The sequence below is a fragment of the Aquarana catesbeiana genome, linkage group LG04, assembly GCF_042186555.1.
Source record: "Aquarana catesbeiana isolate 2022-GZ linkage group LG04, ASM4218655v1, whole genome shotgun sequence".
NCBI classification, from domain to species: Eukaryota; Metazoa; Chordata; class Amphibia; order Anura; family Ranidae; genus Aquarana; species Aquarana catesbeiana.
The window spans coordinates 242,819,858-242,838,607 of record NC_133327.1 but is presented as its reverse complement, the minus strand read 5'-3'; the positions used below and the strand labels follow the sequence as shown (position 1 = coordinate 242,838,607).

At 44.4% G+C, this 18,750-nt stretch overlaps 1 protein-coding gene across 5 annotated transcripts in view; it reads left to right on the top strand.

Moving 5' to 3' along the window:
• DLG1 (discs large MAGUK scaffold protein 1) overlaps positions 1-18,750 on the top strand; it is a gene marked incomplete in the record, with an annotated part of 511,316 nt that overhangs the window by 480,816 nt on the left and 11,750 nt on the right. For all 5 annotated transcript variants that reach the window (XM_073626325.1, XM_073626326.1, XM_073626329.1 and 2 more), the window contains 2 exon segments: positions 14,711-14,883; positions 15,006-15,115. In XM_073626325.1, the coding sequence (XP_073482426.1) occupies positions 14,711-14,883; positions 15,006-15,115 (283 nt within the window).

The following is an 18,750-nucleotide window of genomic DNA, read 5'->3' as shown; positions in this document are numbered from 1 at the left end:
TGGAACAGTTTGTGGGACTAGAGACCTGGAGCTCAGAGAGCTCAAACAAACCGTGCCATCCACCTTGCAGACACTGGTAAAAAACGAAAGTACTTCCTGTATGAGAGGGGTTATATAGGGGATAATTTCCTGTCTGAAGACCTTTGGTCTACCAGTGTCCATTCACCTAATGATGAAGTATAACCCAGCAGGTAATGAATATTAGCCTGACTCTGTGTCCCATGATGTATGAAAAAGAAAAGTCCTTTTATGTTTGACGGTAAAGTACAGAAAACAGGAACAGATTCTTATACTGTGGAACAGTCTTAAGCATTAATTCGATGTATGGGCAACAATTGGTCATAAAAGCACTAACTGATTCGCAGGAAGAAAAACAAGAAGGGTCAACTGACCAAAACAGATCAAACCAGTTTTTAACCACTTCAGTACAGGGTACTTTTACCACCTTCTTGCCCAGACCAATTTTCAGCTTTCAGCGCTGTCACACTTTGAATGACAATTGCGCGGTCATGCAACACTCTACCTAAACTAAATGTTTATATATTTGTTCACACAAATAGAGCTTTCTTTTGGTGGTATTTAAATCACCACTGGGTTTTTATGTTGCTAAATAACCCCAATTTTTTTTCAGAGAAGTTTTTCTTCATTGGTTATAAATTTTGCAATTAATTAACTGTTCTTCATCAATTTAGGCCAGAATTTATTCAGTTACATTTCTTTGATGAAAATAACCCAAATCAGTGTATATATTTAGTCTTTAGGAAAGATAGAGTACACATACTTTGGTATATATCTGAACATGGATCAATCCTGATAGGTTTACTTCCTCTTTGTTTCCCTGCAAAGGTAAAGCATAATGGGCTACTATGCATCGCATAGTAACCCATTATGTGTCACTTACCTGACACAGGAGCCTGCGATGTCACCGCTGTCCCTTCTTCCATGAAGCGTCCATCTTCTTTCCTGTGATTGGCCGGAGCCGCGATGACGTCACTCCCGCGCATGACACCTGCGCGCCGTTGACATCGGTGCCTGTCGTTTGAAAATATCTCCTAAACCGTGTAGGACTCTATTGCCTCCTAAAAGGTTTTCCCTTTTTTATCCCATGGATGAAAAGTTCATTAAAAAATGGAGCATGCCAGCCATAGATGCAGCAGTCTCTTCCTTAAACAAGAACTTAACTTGTCCATTAGATAATGCACAGGGCTTGAAAGACCATGTTGAAAAGAAATTGGAGTTATTATCCTTTTCTTTGGCCAGTTCAGCTATTCAGCCAGCTGTTTCAGCAGTTGGTATTTGCCAGTCCGTAAAGGATCAAATCAAACGGCCAGATAGGCCTAACCAGGAGGATGATCTGCCTGAAAGTAAGACAGATATTCCTTGAGCACTGTGTTTCGCTGTTGATGCTTTAAAGGATTCAATACAGCAGGTTTCTCGTCTGATTCTCTTGTCTGTACATATGCGCAGACTTTTATGGCTCAGAACTGGTCAGCCGAGCTTCTTTGTAAAAAAGTTTTTGGCAGGTTTCCCATTTCATGGGGAACGTTTATTCGGTGATCACTTGGACAAATATATGCAAAAGATTTCCAGAGGGAAGAGTTCTCTAATTCCTGTGAAGAAAAGCACCAAACGTCCCTCGTTTAAAAACCCAGGGACTGCTTCCTCAAATGTCTGTGTCAGGGCGGTTCCACCACCAACAGGGTGCTAGGGCTAGGGGCAAGCCGCAAGGCCAGGGCAAGAAAAAGCCCTGGGTCCAAAATTCTTCTAAACCCAGCACCAAGCCCTCCTTTTGAGGGGACGCCCCCACTCCATCGGTTGTGGGGAAGGCTGCTGCACTTTGTAGACATTTTGGAAAACAATTTAGGTTGAGTGGGTCACCTCAATTATATCTCGCGGTTTGCTGGAGTTACGGGGGGGTGCCCCCTCAGAGGTTTCTAAGATTCAGCGTTCCCTCGGATCCTCCAAAAAGGAAACGTATTGCTTCGGGCACTACAGTATTCACGTTTGTTGGCTCACAACCTGGAATTAACATGGATTGTTTGGGGATTTGCATCAATTAATTTACAGAACATGCCCACAACTTTGAAGATGTTTTTATTTTATTGTGAAGCAAACAACAAATAGGACAGAAAAAGTCAATGTGCATAACTATTCACCCCCTCCCCCAAGTCAATACTTTGTAGAGCCACCTTTTGCGGCTATCACAGCTCCAAGTCGCTTTGGATGAGTCTCTATGAGCTTGCCACATCTTAACACTGGGATTTTTGCCCATTCCTCCTTGCAAAACTACTCCAGCTCCTTCAAGTTGGATGGTTTGTGCTTGTGAACAGCAATCTTTAGGTCTGACCACAGATTTTTTATTGGATTGAGGTCTGGGCTTTGAGCTAGGTAATTGGTTGCACCATAGCTTTTTATGGGCTTCATAACAAAGGGGGTGAATACATATGCACGTGTGAATTATCATTTTTTTATTTCTGAAAAATAGTTTTATGTATATATTTTTCTAATTTTACTTCACCAACTTAGACTATTGTGTTCTGATCCATCACATATAATTTAGATTAAAAAAAAAAACATTGAACTAAAGGCTGTAATGTAACAAAATAGGTAGAAAGCCAAGGGGGGTGAATACTTTTGCAAGGCACTGTACATCATCTAGTTGTATCAAGGAGTGATTGTAGAGGTTCCGGTATCCAAAAGGGGCACAGGGTTTTATTCAAACCTGTTTACGGTTCAGAAACCAAACTGGGACACAAGGCCCAATTTGGCCCTAAGGTCCTTGAACAAGTATCTATTGATACAATCCCTTCGGATGGAGTCTGTCCACTCAGTAGTATCCTTACTCCACAGGGGAGACTTTTTAGCCTCCAACGATATAAAGGATGCGTACTTACATTTGCCTATCTTTCGGCCTCATCAGAAGTTCCTATGTTTTGCAGTAGAGGAACGTCGCTTTCAGTTTGTGGCTCTATCGGGTTGTTCACAAAGGTCTTCACACCAGTACTGGGTCTTTTAAGGGCCCAAGGGATCCTGGTGCTCGGGTATCTGGACAACCTCCTGCTCAGAGATTTCTCCGTACAGGCTCTAGAACAGAGCATAATATACACAGTGAGGTATTTGAAAAGCTTAGGCTGGATCATAAATACCGAAAAGTCAGCCTTGAGACCAGCTCAAAGTCTAAAATATTTAGGTCTGATTCTAAACACGGTCAAAGCAAGAGTATTCTTGCCACCCGTAAGGATCTATGCCCTGAAGGATCAGGTGCGTCACCAGACAACCCTCCATTCAGCTCTGAGTCTTCTAGGGAAGATGGTATCCCCTCGAGGCAGTGCCCAATGCCCAGTTCCACCCCAGGACTTTACAACAAGACATCTTGTTGGCTTGGCACAGAGGAAGAAAAGCCCTGGATTATCCTATGTCCTTATCTCCTGGTGGTTGCAGGATCAGAACCTGCGAAAAGGAAAACCCTTTCTCCCGGTACACCGGAGAGTACTGACTACAGATGCTAGTCACTCGGGCTGGGGAGCGGCCCTAGACAGGCTCACAGCCCAGGGGAAATGGTCAGGGACAGAGCAGACCCTGCCCATCAACATCCTAGAATTACGGGCAGTACGTCTGGCCCTATGATCCGGGACGGTGGAGCTTCAGGACTGCCCCATCAGGGTTCGGTCTGACAATGCCACGGTAGTGGCCTATATTAACTACCAAGGCAGTACCAGGAGTCATTCAGCTCTGAAGGAGGTGAACTACATACTAGCCTGAGCCAAGGGACATGTGCCAATAATATCAGCAGTCCATATCCCGGGAGTAGAGAACTGGAAGGCAGATTATCTCAGCCGCCAGCAGATCTGCCCGGGGGAATGGTCTCTACACCCAGAGGTGTTCCAGGAAATTTGCCAATGTTTGGAATGGCCAGAGGTCGACCTACTGGCATCCAGGTTCAACAACAAGCTATAGCAGTTTGTGTCTCGAACAAGAGATCCTCTGGAAATTGGAGCAGATGCTCTGATAGTTCCATGGAGCCAGTACTCCCTGGTGTATTATTATTATTATTATTATTATTATTATTCTAATACAGGATTTATATAGCGCCAACAGTTTACGCAGCGCTTTACAATATAAAAAGGAGACAATACAGTTATAATACAATAAAATACAAGAGGATTAAGAGGGCCCTGCTCAGAAGAGCTTACAATATAATAGGGTGGGGCAGCTGGTACAAAAGGTTGTAACTGTGGGGAATGAGCTGATGGAAGTGCTAGAAGATTAGTTGGAGTCGTGATAGGTTTTCCTGAAGGGATGAGTTTTCAGGGATTGCCTAAGGTAGCAAGAGTAGGGGATAGCAGGACCGGTGAGGGTAGCGAGTTCCATAGGATGGGAGAGGCTCTGGAGAAATCCTGGAGACAAGCATGGGAGGAGGAGACGATTATGCTTTCGCTCCGATCCCTCTCCTTCCACATTTGTTACACAGGATTCGGGGGGGGGGGGGGGGGATTCCAGTCATTCTGGTGGCACCAGCCTGGCCCAGAAGGCCCTGGTTCCCTGAGATTGTGAGACTGACAATAGAGGGGCCATGGACGCTTCCACGTCGCCCCGATCTACTGTCTCAAGGTCCTATATGCCACCCCAATTTACAGTCTCTAAATTTGACGGCATGGCTATTGAAGCCAGGGTGTTAAAGGACCGTGGAATTTCGGGACCAGTGGTGTCTACTCTAGTGAATGCGAGAAAAGCTGTCACTATGAAGATTTTCATAAGGTTTGGAAGACTTATATTGCTTGGTGTGAAGCCAGAAAATGGCTTCCTCAAAAATATGTGATTGGGAGAATTCTCCTTTCTACAGTCAACTGTGGAAATCAAATTGGCTTTGAGTACAGTCAGAGGTCAAGTTTTGGCCCTATCAGTGTTCTTCCAAAAGCCTTTAGCCTCCCATTCACTGATCCACACCTTTATGCAAGGGGCAGTTCGCTTGCTTCCCCCCATTAGGTCACCTATGTGTCCTCGGGACTTGAACTTGGTGCTGTCTGTGTTACAGAAACAACCATTTGAACCTATTAAGGAAATTTCATTAGACTTGCTGTCACGCAAGCTAGCCTTCCTGATGGCTATCACCTCGGCTAGAAGGGTGTCAGTGTTGGCGGGCCTTTCATGCAGGGAACCGTACTTGATCCTTCACCATGACAGTCGTGTTATGACCTGTTCCATCCCTTTTGCCAAAAGTGGTGTCGGCCTTTCATTTAAATCTGGACATTATTTTTTCTTACTTTTTCTCTGAGCCTCATTTGGCGGAAGAGAGACGATTGCATTCTTTGGACGTTGTCCGAGCAGTCAAGGTTTATTTGTCCAGATCTGCGGGGATCCGAGGATCAGACTTTTTTTTTTTTTGTTTTACCAAAATGACCCAAGAAGGGGCAGGCAGCTTCCAAAGCTTCCGTTGCCAATTGGGTCTGTCGTTTGGTCATTCAGGCCTATGGTCTGAAACATAAAGCTCCTCCCTTTTAGGGTGAGAGCTCATTCTACCAGGGGTGTAGGAACCTCCTAGGCTTTTTGCCATCATCTGTGGCTCAGATTTGTAAGGCTGCTACCTGGTCTTCAGTGCATAAGTTCACAAAATGTTATCAAGTGGATGTTCGAGCAGCCGAGGATTCGGCTTTCGGCTGCAGTGTACTGCGGGCTGCTGTATAAGTTCTGATGGCTATTGTTTGGCAGGGTGTCTCCCTCCCCTCAAGGCTATTGCTCTGGGACGTCCCAGCAGGTAATGAATATTAGCCTGACTCTGTGTCCCATGATGTATGAAAAAATAAAATAGGATTTTTACGTCATACTTACCTGTAAAATCCTTTTCTTTAAGTACATCATGAGACACAGAGATCTCTCCCCTCCGTTTTGAGCATTTAGTGCTTGCTACAAAACTAAAGTACTTCCTGTATGAGAGGGGTTATATAGGGAATCACTTCCTGGCTGAAGACCTTTAGTCTACCAGTGTCCATTCACCTAATGATGAAGTATAACCCAGCAGGTAATGAATATTAGCCTGAATCTGTGTCCCATGATGTATGAAAAAGAAAAGGATTTTACAGGTAAGTATGACGTAAAAATCCTATTTTTAAGTGGGAGCAAGAGCTTTATTTTATTGAGATTTAAGAACCAATGGATATTTTACTAATTGGAAAATAGTTTTCTCTTTCTGTTTAACCACTTCGATACCGGGCACTTATACACCTTCCTGCCCAGACCAATTTTCAGTTTTCAGAGCTGTCGCACTTTGGCAATTGCGCCGTCATGCTACACTGTACTAAAACTAAATTTTTATCATTTTGTTCCCACAAATAGAGCTTTCTTCTGGTGGTATTTGATCACCTCTGGGATTTTTATTTTCTGCTAAACAAAAAAAAGACAGAAAATTTAAAAAAAAAAGGTTTTTTTGTTTGTTACAAAACTTTGTAAATAAGTAAGTTTTCTCCTGCACTGATGGGGCGGCACTGATGCGCACCGATGAGGTGGTACTGATGGGCACTATATGGGGCACTAAAAGGCGGCCAGGATGGGCACTGATGTACACTAATGGATGGTACTGATGGATGCCAATCAGTGCCAAACAATGCCTGCCAATCAGTGATGCCCATTGTGGGCACTGATTGGCATCCCTGGTGGTCTAGGGTGGCATACTTGGTGGTGGTCCTGGTGGCGTCCCTGGTGGTCCAGTGTGGGCATTCTGGGGGGGGCTGCACTGATAATCAGCACAGACCCCCACCTGTCAGAGGAGCAGCCAATCGGCTCTCCTCTACTCGTGTCTGACAGACGCGAGGAAAAGCCGCTCAACGGCTCTTCCTGTTTACATCGTTATCAGCCGTGATTGGACACGGCTGATCATGTGGTAAAGAGTCTCTGTCAGAGACTCTTTACCTAGATCGGAGTTGCAGTGTGTCAGACTGAAACACCGCAACAACGATCCCTGCGATGCGTGCCCCCGGGGGTGCACAGCAGCTTCATATCCTGGCGGCGTCATATGACATCCGGTTAGAATATCGCAACCACTTTGCCGACATCATATTGCTATATGGCGGGCAGCAAGTCGTTAAAGAAAACAAAAAACATATATATAAATAATGCCAGAAAAGTACAAACACCCCTTAAATTATGTTTTTGGAAAATAGACACCCCAAGATCTCAGTTTGACACTTTTTATTTAACCTCCCTAACGGTATGATTATTTCATATTTTTGATGCTGAAAGCGGTACAATTATTTTGCATGGAAATTTGGCGTTTTATATTGTAGGCCTGTAATTCTTAGGAATAACTCACTTAAATCTGTCCAAACCAGAGTCTAGTAGACATCTCGGGTATGATAAATTTTGAAACACGAAATCATAAATTATAATATAATAAATAACTATAAATAATCATACCAAATAATATAATAATAATAAAAATTATTTAATAATGTAATCAAATCAAAAACACTGAAATTTGCTCAGTTGCAGAATTGTCGCTGTCATTACTTTTCAGTGTTTGATGACGGATCTCCCCACAAATCAATATCGCTCAATTCTGCAAGTGATTCTAATTTATTATCGCTGTTTTCTAGCTGGTCTAAAACCACTTTTGATGTTAATGGACGGTTTTGGTTGCTATGGGCAATCTCCAGTTTCCAGGCAGAAAGAACTGTTTTCCAAAACGTCTTTCAGGACAGCACCCGAGAGATCATGGCTCCTCCTCCCACAGGAAACACCTCCTCATTTAAGTCTTTAATTGAAGTCCTCCACGTTGCCTCGTCAGTTTTTTGTGTTTCCTCCAGCTGGAGGAACACCTCTGGTGGGAGCCATGATCTCTCAGGGCTTTTCTGGGAGACACAGGTTCTCACCTGTTAGGTCTTCTTTTTTTTTTTTGCTTAGGAGAGTGATCCTCCCACTTGCCTCCCCGATGGATGGTCCCGTGGGCTCCCTCTCCCTCTTCCATGCTCGGGGAGAGCCTGTATGCCTGGGAGTGCTGCTTCCATTTTTGCCAGACAGGCGGTTGTCCTCCGTTCCCTGCTGGTTGCATTTGCGGAACGAGCGGTGGCGGCCGCCATGTTTCTGGTGGCAGAGGAGCGCCTCAGCCATGTCCTGTATGGGAAGAAGCAGCACTTCCGGGTCGGCGCGCGTGTCATTTCCGGCCGCAAAGTGCAGAGGGAGAGGGCAGGGTCACCTGGTGCCTTAATTCTGGTTCCAGTTCAGCGCAGCAGTGTTTTCGAATCTGGAACCGTTCGTTTCGCCACGCGTCCGCAGACAGCTATGGATAGCGATGCAGCAGATAAGGGGGCAAGGCTAAGGTAAGGGACTGTGTCCTATATTACTCTGGGCCGTTTCCTCCTGTGCGGGGTTACTCACCCTCCCCCCATCTCCCTGGGAATGTATGTTGCGGTGGCTAGTGTTAGCATATCTGGCCAGCAACAGGGGATTTTAGGTGGTGGTGGTGGCTTGCTGGGCACATGGAAGTAAGATGTCATCTTCCCTAGTGCACCTGGCTGTCTGTGCTGTGTAGCAGCCTTTTAAGCGTGTTTTTTTGTCTCTTTTCTGTTTGTCCAGGCCAAAGGTTCTGCCTAACCAGTCAAGAAAAGGTGCCCTGTCTGCAAAGAGAAATTAAGCGGTGTTTGGACCAAAACGCTTTGTGCAGATTGCATTGCAAATCTAGTCGGAGAGGAGTCACCATCCATGTGTGGCGATTTGGTTACAACCATAAAGGATGAGCTCTGGGCCACTTTTCAAGCTTTTAGGTCAAACCTAAGAGAGGAACCAGGTCCCTCAAGGGATCTTCCGGTTCCCCACCATCTTCAGAACCCCAAGGCGGCTCTCAAATAATTTTAAGGGGTACGAGATCACAGGACACTTCCCAAGGGTCCGTTTCCCTCGCTCCAGATGAAACAGATTCTGAGGAGGAGGAAAATGAAACAGATGTCGCTTCTAAGTACAAAATGACGCTAGAAGAGGTTGGAGGACTCCTGAAAGTAATCCATGCCACTTTGGGGATAGAAGAGGAAAAGAAGGAACTCTCCCTGCATGACAGCATGTATGCTGGTTTTGGAGATTAAAAAGGCCGTTCTTTTCCAGTCCATTCAGTTATCACTAATATGATTAAAAAAGAGTGGCTGGAACCTGAGAAAAAGACATTCTTTTCCCGGGCTCACAAGAACAGATTTCAATTTGCCGAAAATCCTGATTCTATATGGAACAAAGTTCCAAAATTGGACTCTGCCTTTTCTCAGGTCTCAAAGTCTACGGACCTCGCCTTTGAGGATATGGGCACTCTGAAGGAGCCCATGGATAAAAGGATGGACCTGCTTCTTAAAAGAACCTGGCAATCGGTGATGAACAATCTAAAGCCGGCAATGGCAACAACCTGTGTTGCAAGGAATTTAGATCACTGGATTAACCAGCTGAAGGCTCATGTTACAGCAGATTCCTCAAAACAGGAGATTCTAGACTCCTTTACAACTCTGTCTGCAGCAATATCACATATTGCGGATGCTTCTGCAGAATCTATCCGCATGTCAGCCAGGTCAGCAGCTTTAACTAATTCTGCTAGGAGGGCCTTATGGCTGAAGACTTGGCCAGGCGATGCTGCATCTAAAAATAGACTGTGTAGTATTCGTTTTGCAGGTGATCTGTTATTTGGTTCGGAGCTAGAGTCCATTCTTGACCGTACGGCAGATAAGAAGTCGTTTATGGTCAAGAAGAAACAGGTGCAAACCCGTAAGCGTTTTTTTTCGGTCCCAAAAAGGGCAGCAGGAAGGAAAAACGCAGGGCAAGAAGAAGCCATGGTCTTCTCAGAAGCCCAAAGGTAGGAGTGCAGTGCTCTTCAATCCTCCTGCGACCTCCGGAAAATCGCAATGACTCCCTCAAGGTCAGGGGAAGACTCCAAGGGTTTCTTCCTCAGTGGAGAGCCATCACTTCAAACCAGTTTATTGTAAATATGCTCTCCCAGGGGTATGTGATAGAATTCACGGAAGAACCTCCAAAAAGATTCTTGATGACAAACGTCCCAAGGGATCCGGTCAAGGCTTTCGCCATGAAGTCCCTAGTTCAGGAACTGAAAACCCAGAAAGTCATTGTTCCGGTCCCGACAGGGGAGTTCTTCCAGGGTTTATACTCACATGTATTCCTCGTTCATAAACCTTCAGGAAATGTCCGCCTCATCCTGAATCTCAAAATGCTAAACAAATCAGTAGGGTACAGAAGGTTTCGGATAGATTCCATTTATTCAGTAAGAAACCTCCTGTATCAAGGGTGCTACATGGCATCAATAGATTTCCAAGATGCCTACCTCCACATTCCTATTGCCGCCAGGTCACAGAAATATCTGAGGTTAGCACTGAAAGAAGGGAAGAAGGTGGTACATCTGCAATTCAGAGCACTCCCGTTTGGTCTGTCATCATCCCCAAGGGTGTTCACGAAAATAATGGCTGAAACATTGGCGCCTCTGCGTTTAGTAGGAATCTCAGTTATTCCTTATCTGGACGACCTGCTTTTTGCTCAAACCAGAGAAGGTCTTCAAGAAAACTTGCTCAGAGCCCATGTTCACCTAGAGCCCATTGGGTGGATCTTAAACCTTCAGAAATCAAATCTGTTTCCCTCACAGGAAGTGTTATTCCTGGGTTTCCGTATCAACTCTTTGGAGCAAAAATTTTTTCTTACAGAGGAAAAACAGAAAAAGTTGGTACAAGTGGTGTCACTGCTACAGTCCAATCAAATTCTGTCCATCAGGAAGGTCATGTCAGCATTAGGAACCCTGACCTCTGCCTTACCGGTCGTCCAGTGGGCAAAGCTTCATTTCAGACCTCTGCAAAGTTTCCTGTTAAAAACCTGGAATCACCAGCAGGATTCACTAGTGAAGATCCCTACATCGGTGAAAAGGAGTCTTTGGTGGTGGAAGAACCAGACAAGATATTCAGAGGGTCTGTTATGGTCCTTCCCAACACAGGTAAGGTTAACAACTGATGCCAGTTCCTGGGGTTGGGGGGCTCATATGAACGGTTGGTGGGCCCAAGGCTTGTGTTCCACAAAAGATGTACTGAGTTCCTCAAATTGGAGGGAACTAAAAGCTATAGAGATAGTCTTATTGACCTTTGCAAAAGAAGTCCAGGGACAGCATACTCCGATCCTGTCAGACAACGCCACGGCGGTGGCCTACATAAACAGACAGGGGGGAACCAGAAGCAGAGTTCTGCAAAACCTAGCAAGAAGCATTCTAAGTTGGACAGAGCTCCATACTCTATCCTTGTCCGCGGTCCTTTTAAAGGTAAACCTTAACAGGGTAGCGGACTTCCTCAGCAGGAACCAGGTATTATTGGAAGCGGAGTGGCAATTGAATCCAGAGGTCTTCCATTTGATCGTGAACAAGTGGGGGCGCCCAAGAGTGGATCTCTTTGTGACCAAGGAAAACTCGCAAGTGTCTCGTTTCTTCTCCCTGAACAGGAACGAGTGATCACTGGGAGTGGATGCTCTGGCGCACAGTTGGAAATTTCTGTTACGCATTCCCCCCATTTCCTCATCACTCCCTTCTGGTCCAAAAGGCCTTGGTTTTCATCCCTTCTTCAGATGCAACTAAAACCGTATTGGCACCTTCCGTTAAGGAAAGACCAAAACAAATTTCCTCTATTCTGGAATTTCTGCAAGAAGGAGCGGACAAGGGCCTAGCGGTCAGCACCCTCAAGGTTCAAGTTGCTGCGCTGGGGGTATTTCTGGAAAAATCCATTTCGTCAGAACCCTTAGTGCTTAGATTCTTCAAAGCTCTCACCCGGTCTAGACCAGTGGTGATCAAAAGCTGTCCAGCATGGGACTTTTCAGTTCTATAGGCCCTGACCAGGGAACTTTTTGAACCCATTAATTTAGCCTCCCTGAAATTAGTTACTTTAAAAACAGTTTTTTTAGTGGCTGTTACAACAGCTCAAAGAGTCAGTGAGCTGCAAGCCTTATCAATCAGGGAGCCATTTTTTTCCATTTTTTCAGACCGAATTGTTCTGAAGACGGATCCTAATTTTTTACCGAAGATCGCTTCGGTCCAGAATCGAACTCAGGAGATAATACTTCCTACCTTTTGTTCTAATCCATCGGGTAAGAAGGAAGAAGAATTCCGTACCCTGGATGTTAAAAGAGCAGTCTTTAGTTACTTGGAAAACACTAAAGACTTTAGATGTTCAGATGCTCTATTTTTTTTATTTTCTGGTGATAAAAAAGGAAGACAAGCTTCCAGAGGAACCATTGCCAGATGGTTGAGAATGACTATCTCAGAAGCCTATTCCCTTACAGGTCAAGAGAGTCCAGTGAATGTCCGGGCTCATTCTACAAGAGCTTTGGCAGTGAGTTGGGCAGAAAAAGCTGGCACCACCCCCGAACAAATCTGTAAGGCAGCTACTTGGACAAGTCTGACAACCTTTGCCCATCATTATATGTTAGACCTCGTGTCGGCTGGGGACCAGGCTTTTGGAAGAAAAGTCTTACAGGCTGTTGTCCCACCCTAAATGGAGTAAGTCTTGATTATCCTCTCGGGTGCTGTCCTGAAAGACGTTTTGGAAAAATGCAAGTTCGACTTACCGGTAACATGTTTTCCAATAGGCTTTCAGGACAGCATAATAGGCTAGAGATCAGATGTATAAGTGGGGGGGGGGTTAAAAAAAAAAAACGGTGTTCTGCTGCTGATGTATACCTGCGACTAATGAATGACTCATTTGCTCCTCTTGCCTCCCCTTTCTCCATTGTGAGAGACAGGTTGGCTGGTCCAATATAAACACCACACTGTGTTTACATTTATGATCGCTGTGATTGAAGATCACCTGGTACATAGCCACTCGGATTATTTTTGCACACTGTGAACTGAGCTGTCTGATGAGAACTGGCCACCTGAGGATGATTTCAGCAGTGCCATTTACAGTGCTTTGCAAAAGTATTCACCTCCCCCTGCACTTCCTCCGAAGGGCGTCCAAGATTGGCGAGGTTACACGTTATTATTATATATATTATTGTTATATCTTGCGGTTACAAGCTGGAGTTAATGGAGGGGGGGCCCCTCGGAGGTTTGTAAGATCCAGCGTTCCCTCGGATCCTCCACAAAGGAAACTTATTGCTTCAGGCACTACAGTGCCTTGCAAAAGTATTCACCCCCTTGGCATTTGTTGTGTTTTGTTGCCTCACAACCTGGAATTAACATGCATTGTTTGAGGACTTGCATCATTTAATTTACAGAACATGCCCACAACTTTGAAGATTTTTTTTTTTTTTTTTTAGTATGAAGCAAACAACAAATAGGACAAAATAACAGAAAAAGTCAATGTGCATAACTATTCACCCCCCTAAAGTCAATACTTTCTACCCTATGCAGCTATCACAGCTCCGAGTCGTTTTGGATAAGTCTGAGCTTGCCACATCTTGCCACTGGGATTTTTGCTCATTCCGCCTTGCAAAACTGCTCCAGCTCCTTCAAGTTGGATGGTTTGAGCTTATGAACAGCAATCTTTAAGTCTGACAACAGATTTTCTATTGAAATGAGGTCTGGGATTTCATTAGGCCATTCCAACACATTTACATGTTTCCCCTTAAACCACTCAAGTGTTGCTTTAGCAGTGTGTTTGGGGTCCTGCTGAAAGGTGAACCTCTGTCCTAGCCTCAAATCAAACATAGAGTGGTGCAGGTTTTGCTCAAGAATATCCCTGTATTTAGCACCATCCATCTTTCCCTCAAATCTGACCAGTTTCCCAGTCCGGACTGCTGAAAAACACCCCCACAACATGATGCTGCCACCACCATGTTTCACTGTGGGGATGGTGTTCTTTGGGTGATGTGTTGGGTTTGCCCCAGACATAGCGTTTTCTTTGATGGCCAAAAAGTTCAGTTTTTGTCTCATCAGACCAGAGCACCTTCCTCCATACATTTTGGGAGTCTCCCACATGCCTTTTCGCAAACTCAAAACGTGCCATTTTGTTTTTTGCTGAAAGTAATGGCTTTCTTCTGGCCACTCTGCCATAAAGCCCAACTCTATGCAGTGTACGGCTTATTGTTGTCCTATGTACAGATACTCCAGTCTCTGCTGCCGTCTCTTGGCAGGTTTGCTATTGTGCCATGTTCCTTCCATTTAGTTATGATAGATTTGATGGTGCTCCTAGGGATCAATAAAGATTTGGATATTTTTTTTATAACCTAACCCTGATTTGTACTTCTCAAAAACATTGTCCCTTACTTGTTTGGAGAGTTTCTTGGTCTTCATGGCAGTGTTTGGTTAGTGGTGGCTCTTGCTTAGGTGTTGCAGCCTCTGAGGCCTTTCAAAATGGTGTGTATATGTAATGACAGATCATGTGACACTTAGATTGCACACAGGTGGACATCATTTCACTAATTATGTGACTTCTGAAGGTAAGTTGCACCAGAGTTTATGGGCTTCATAACAAAGGGGGTGAATACATACGCACGTGCCAATTATCAGTTTTTTATTTCTGAAAAATAGTTTTATGTATATATTTTTCTAATTTTACTTCACCAACGTGGATTATTGTGTTTTGTTCCATCACATAAAATTCAGATTAAAAAAACATTGAACTAAATTAGGCTGTTTTTAGATGTAAATGAGTGGTTAAGAAATATGAAAGACAAGTTCAAACCTTTCAATATTTATAGAAAAATATAATTGACGATAATCATTATAGTTTCCCTTTATGTGAATCTGTTTATTTTACTTTAGATACAACTCGACCAAAACGAGATTATGAAGTAGATCGGAGAGATTATCACTTTGTTACTTCCCGGGAGCAGATGGAAAAGGATATTCAAGATCACAAATTTATAGAGGCAGGTCAATACAATAATCACCTGTATGGCACTAGTGTACAGTCTGTTCGAGAAGTGGCAGAAAGGGTAAGTTTTTTTTTTTTTTTTTTTTTTTCTTTTTTTGCTGTATTTAATGATGGGTGTGTTTATCTCGTTTTCTGTCTGAACTGACCTACTCCTTTTTTTCTTTCTTTTTTTTTTTTCACCAGGGAAAGCACTGCATACTCGATGTTTCTGGAAATGCAATTAAAAGATTACAGTTAGCCCAATTATACCCAGTTGCTATTTTCATCAAGCCTAAATCAGTGGAAAATATAATGTAAGTATTGAGCTGACTAGCAATCAATTCCAATATTTAGCTAGTTACACTATGGCTGTAGGTTGGTTGTCTATACTTTGCTAATCAAACATAACTATGTGCAGTTCTGTTGGAAGTAGTGGCTGGGCTTAACAAGTTTGAAGTAAAAGTTTTGTTTTTGAAGAGAAATATTTTAAAAAATTCATAATTTCTCTATCGTAAATTGTGGGACACACAGGAACCATGTTGATCTTTAATGGTTTATGTGCCACCTATAGGTGAATGGACACTGGCAAAAAGACAGGAGTCCTCCCCTATATAACCCTCCCATACAGGAAGTGTATCGGTTCCTTCTCCAGTGTCTGAAGTTGATGGTCACAGGTGTGCAGCTGTCTGCACACACACTGCGATGTGCTCAGGATTGTTCCAGTAGGGATCATGAGTTTGGTGTTTTCTGGATCCATTTCTATGGCTAAAGCCCCTCCGTGGTGGAATAGGTTGACATGTGAGGATTGCTTGTAACACAGCCATTCAGTGCTGGACCCTGTGTATACAGAACCCTTCGCAGTAGTTAACTGATTAGTGTGTTTCCAGGAGGGTGCTCTACATGTCCAGGGTAGTGTACCCCAAGAAAGGGAGATTGAGTCCCTTCCTACGTGTTCCACTAAATTTTGGTGTTTGAAGGATGGACGTTGCCTGTTCCTTCCTCAGGTGACCCTAGAGGGCAGAACGTGCATGTCTGAGTCTGCTAGCTGTGATGATCTATGATGGGGTTTTACTTGGAGGTCTCTGGCTGCTGGAAGTATTCCTGGGCGTTCAGGCTGCTTTTCCTTTACTGTAGGATAGGTGCATAGTGCGGCCTGTGTCCAGGCTGCAGGGTGAGAGCAACAGTTTGGGTCCGTGCACATTTTTCGGGACGCAGGCGCACACAGCGCTTGTGATGCCACAGGAGGGCTTTGTGCAGCAATTTTAAATGTAAGAGACAGCTAGTATTTGTTGCAGTCCTTGCTGTGGAGCACCTATCATCATGAGACATGGGGCAGTATCACACTTTTGGGTACATATAAGTAACATCTGTGGAGGAAGTATCCTATGGTAACCTTGCACTTTGTTTTTGGCTAAGGTCCAAGGTGTATTTGTCAGCAAGCTAAAATCTTCCAAAAAGCAGGGAGGTGAGAGCACAGCTTGGAAAGGCACAAGGGCACTTTGTCAGATCCAGACACTGGACGTGAGCCGCTGATGTGACTATTTTTTTTTATCCCTGAAAGGTTAGGGGTGAAGGATAATTCAGAGCCCCTATACTTGTCTGGTTGCGTGGTTACTGCAGGGATCGCATTATCATCATCATCTTTGTTTATTACAAAGTATTTGTCAGCCGCCTTAGCTGATTTGTGCTGAGATGTTGACTCCATAGGGCATTGCAGTAAGAAGCGCAGGTGATCCTCTTCTCTGGTATCCTCTCCTGTTGTAGAAAAGGAATGGGTGGATGATGAAGTAAATGAGGCGCAACTTGAAGAGGGACAGACGGGAGTCTGATTCTGGGTAGGTTCAGATTCGTTGTGTCTGTCAGGCTCAGAGAGTTGGTGAATTCTTTTAGAGATCGTTCACACCAAGTTAAATCTGCTACTGCTTGAGACTTCCTCTCCAAAGTGTCCATCTCTGGGTTCTTGGTGACCGTTGTAAAGTTCTCGTTTTCCCCTACACCCTCATTAGTATTTGTGGAATGGGCTCACCCTGATAGGGTGGTGTTCCTCCTAAAAGGTTCATACAGCTGTATCCAGTGGAGTAAAAAATCCACTAGGAGATGAAATATGCCTGGCCCACCCACCCAGGTCTCAATGTTCTGTGTCGCAAATGGTGCTTGCAGCAGCTCGGCATGCACCCCACGCTAACTTTCTGTCCCAGGATTCTGAAGGATTCCAGTCAGCAGATCTTGTGCCTGGGACTTCGTCTATCTATATGCACAGGTTTTAATCTGCAAAGTTTCCCTGCAATAAGTTATTGGCAGGTTTTTTCCTTTTTTTTATTATTTATTTTTTTTATTTTTTTCCTTCCTTGGGGAATTTCTGTTTGGGACAGAGTTGGATCAGTATATCCAAAAGATTTTGAGAGGTAAGAGTTCTCTTTTGCCTCTTAGGAAAAGGAGCAAGTGTTTGAGAGGGCGGTGACTGCTTCTTTTTCAGGATCTGCTCCCTGTAGACAGTCTTTTTGGTGGTCACAGGCCTCAGGAACCATTTTATAAGAAGATCTGGGCCCCTAAGCCAGCAAAGCCGAATTCTAAGTTCTCCACTCTATGAAGGGGTGCTCCCAATCGCTTGGGTGGGCTGGCATTTGCATAGGTATGGCAGAAGGCAGTGGCAGACGAGGAGGTCCTTTACACAATCTCTCAGGGCTACAGGTTGGTGTTCCAATATTTCCTCTGCCACTTGTTATGCATTCAAATGTTTTAGAATCTGTAAATTAGGTTTTTGCTCTTTCAGGCTCTGGAATACCTGTTTTCACAAGGACTGCTTATACCATTTCCGGAGGCCAAATGGTTTCTTGGGTTTTGCGCAAATATCTTAACTGTCCCAAAACCAAGTGGCGATGAATGGCCAATATTCAACTTAAGTTCTGTGTGTTCAGAAGTTCTAGGCAGTGGTACTGTCATTTCAGCCAGGGGATTTCCGGTGGACATAACTAATGCTTATCTGCATGTCCCAATTTTTCCCTTCATCAGCCAAGGACCTGTTTTTTTTTGTGGGCCTGCCTTTCGGGTTGTCATGGCTCCTCGGGTGTTCATGCAGATTTCGGCCCCGCTCTTGGGTCTGTTAAGATTCCAGGGGGTACCCATTCTGGGTTACCAAGATGATCTGTTGCTCAGAGAGCAATTTGTTCACTTTCTGGAGCACAATATGGCTATTGCAGTTAGACTCTGGAGAGGTTCGGCTGGGTTCTCAATCTCAAACAGTAGTCATCGTTTCTAACCCAGAGACTGGAATATCTGGACTTGATCTGGAAAAGTTGAGTCAAGATTCTTTTTTAATGGCAGGGAGCTGTATGGACCTTAGAAATCTGATGTCTTCCCACAGATCTGAGGTATCCCTCTGCATGAGAATATTAGGGAAGATGGTGGCCTCATTCGAGGCCGTTCTATTGGCTCAGTTTAGTTCTAAACCTCTACAGCAGAATGTCCCGTTGGCATGGGACAGAAGAACTGTCAATGGACTCTTGCATTTTTTTCTGTGGCTCAGCACGTTCAGGTCTACGGACTTGTGCATTTCTCCTCTGGGGCTGGAGATAGGGAAGCTGTTTCTCTACATTATTCGGAAGGTTCTGATGATAGATGCCAGCTTAACCTCTACAGGAAAGTTTATCAATCTATTTTCTGTACCTTTGAGCAACCCCATTGGTGCACAGCATTGGATGAAGAAGTTGAAGGACCTTTCAGGCAGAGTCCAGTCAGACAGTTCCACAGCCGTGGCATGTATCAATTATTAGGGGCTCACCTCGATTTGAGTTGCTCAAAAGCAGACAGGGCTCATTCTGTCCTGTGCAGAGTACTGTGTTTCTCCTCAACTGCAGTTCACATTCCAGGAGTAGAGAACTGGCAGGTGGATTTTCTCAGTTGTCAGCAGTTGTCCTTGGAGGCACTTTGTTAACGAGGGGCCAGGCTA